The sequence below is a fragment of the Myotis brandtii genome, unplaced genomic scaffold, assembly GCF_000412655.1.
Source record: "Myotis brandtii unplaced genomic scaffold, ASM41265v1 scaffold82, whole genome shotgun sequence".
Classification (NCBI taxonomy): Eukaryota; Metazoa; Chordata; class Mammalia; order Chiroptera; family Vespertilionidae; genus Myotis; species Myotis brandtii.
In genome coordinates this window covers 3626907-3628686 of record NW_005371324.1, presented here as the reverse complement: position 1 = coordinate 3628686, position 1780 = coordinate 3626907, and the positions used below count along the sequence as shown (strand labels likewise).

At 40.3% G+C, this 1780-nt stretch overlaps 1 protein-coding gene across 1 annotated transcript in view; it reads right to left on the bottom strand.

The window, feature by feature from the left end:
* LOC106724392 (GLIPR1-like protein 1) overlaps positions 1-1315 on the bottom strand; it is a 53148-nt gene extending 51833 nt beyond the window's left edge. The window contains exon 1 of the mRNA XM_014531629.1: positions 1142-1315. Coding sequence (XP_014387115.1) covers positions 1142-1315 — 174 coding nt within the window. The remainder of the gene's footprint in view (positions 1-1141) is intronic.
* Between the last annotated feature and the right edge of the window lie 465 nt (positions 1316-1780).

The window sequence follows — 1780 nt, the reverse complement described above, 5'->3', positions numbered from 1 at the left end:
TGCATGGCTGCCAGCAGCCATCTTGGCTGGCAGTTAATTTGCATATCGCCCTGATTAGCCAATGGGAAGGATAGCGGATGTACAGCTAATTACCATGTTTCTCTTTTATTAGATAGGATGCTTATAATTGGAGTCTTTAGTATTTGACCATACAGTGGCTAAAATTTTTCTAATTTGTTTAAACCTGCAGGTCCAAGAAGCTCAATGAACCCCAGGAAATTAGAACAATACTACACCATGGTGTATTATAACCAAATTGCTCAAAACCAAGGATAAAGAGATTTCTTTAAAGCAGCCAGAGGAAAAATACATCTGATATACATGGGAACAAAGAAAATGATCCAGTAGATTTCTCGTCACAAACAATGTTCAGGAAGATAGACGTTACCAGGGCAACTTAGAATTCTGTGACTAGTAATAATATGTATCATAACTTAAGGAGAAATAAACTCACAGACACACTAACTTGAGAGGATTTGTTACCAACTGACCCACAGTATGACAAATATTAATATCCTGTAAGCCAAAGGAAAATGATACAAGGTGGATATTGATCTGCAAAAGAAAAAAGAAAGAAAAGAAAAAGAAAGAAAAAAAAGCACCAGATCTTTCATGTAAAGTGTTAAAATAACAAAAATGATCGCATGCTTACAAAGTTGAACAGTGTATAAGACAAAGTAAATTCAAAGAAGGCTCATGTTTCTTCTACCTTATTCCTTCCGCCTCTTCCTCCTCTTCTGCAGGTAGCTATGAAAATTTAACTTAATCTACATTTATCCTTTCATTTGGAAAATATAGCATAAGTGTGTGTTTATATAGAATGTCCAAATATACAGGGATGGGCAAAAGGAGGTTTACAATAAACAATACAATAATTAAAAAATAAAATACAAGAATAGACTGATTCATGTCTTCATAGCTGTAAACTGTATATTAATAAACACACATATGTAACTCTAGCAAGTAACAGCTTCAGGATTTCCTTTCTCTTTCTCTTCTATCACAAACCACCCTGCAGGAGACAGCTCAGCCAAAGCATGATTTTAAACTGCATTCGGAAGTCCTAACTGAATTTATACAAATGAGTCCGTAAGGAATCCCCAAGATCCCTTAGTATAATCCCAGCTCATTTTTTTCTCACCATGTATTTCATGTTGGCCGCGGAGGGCTGGACTGTGCGACGCATTTCATTGTGAGCTGCGACACAGTCCTCTATGAACTTCTTGTCTTCGATGGAAGGTACGGTGGGAGTTTGACTGGCTACCAGATAGAAACCTAAAGTCCATAAGAAATTTAATTTATTCCCATAAACCATGGCAAGATGCAGAGGATGCCCTGGTTGTGTGGACTGGTAATGGCCAAGCCAGCCAGTGCTCTGCAACTAGGCCCAACTTTCTCTGCTGGCTTGAGCTCATAGAGGGTTGCACAGCAAGCTGGGCCCCAGGGGCGGGGCCAGAATGGACAGGGAACAGGCAGCAGGAGGAGCTGGCCAGAAAGCCCTGGGCTACAGGGGAAAGCCTTGAGTTGCCCCCTGGTGCAGGCATTCAACCATCCTGAAGGCACTGTCTGTGGACCTAATCTGGAATCACCTCGAAGGGCGTCTGGATTGTAATCCAGATTGCAACATTCAGGCAGCACCGTGTCATGCAAAAGAACGACATGAATTAGATGCCGACAATGGACCAGGCCTGTGCAAAACCCTACATGTTAGTTTCATAGACTCAGCTTCTGTGTATTGCTTTTTTATTGTTTTAAATAAATTGCAATATCATATTGCTGG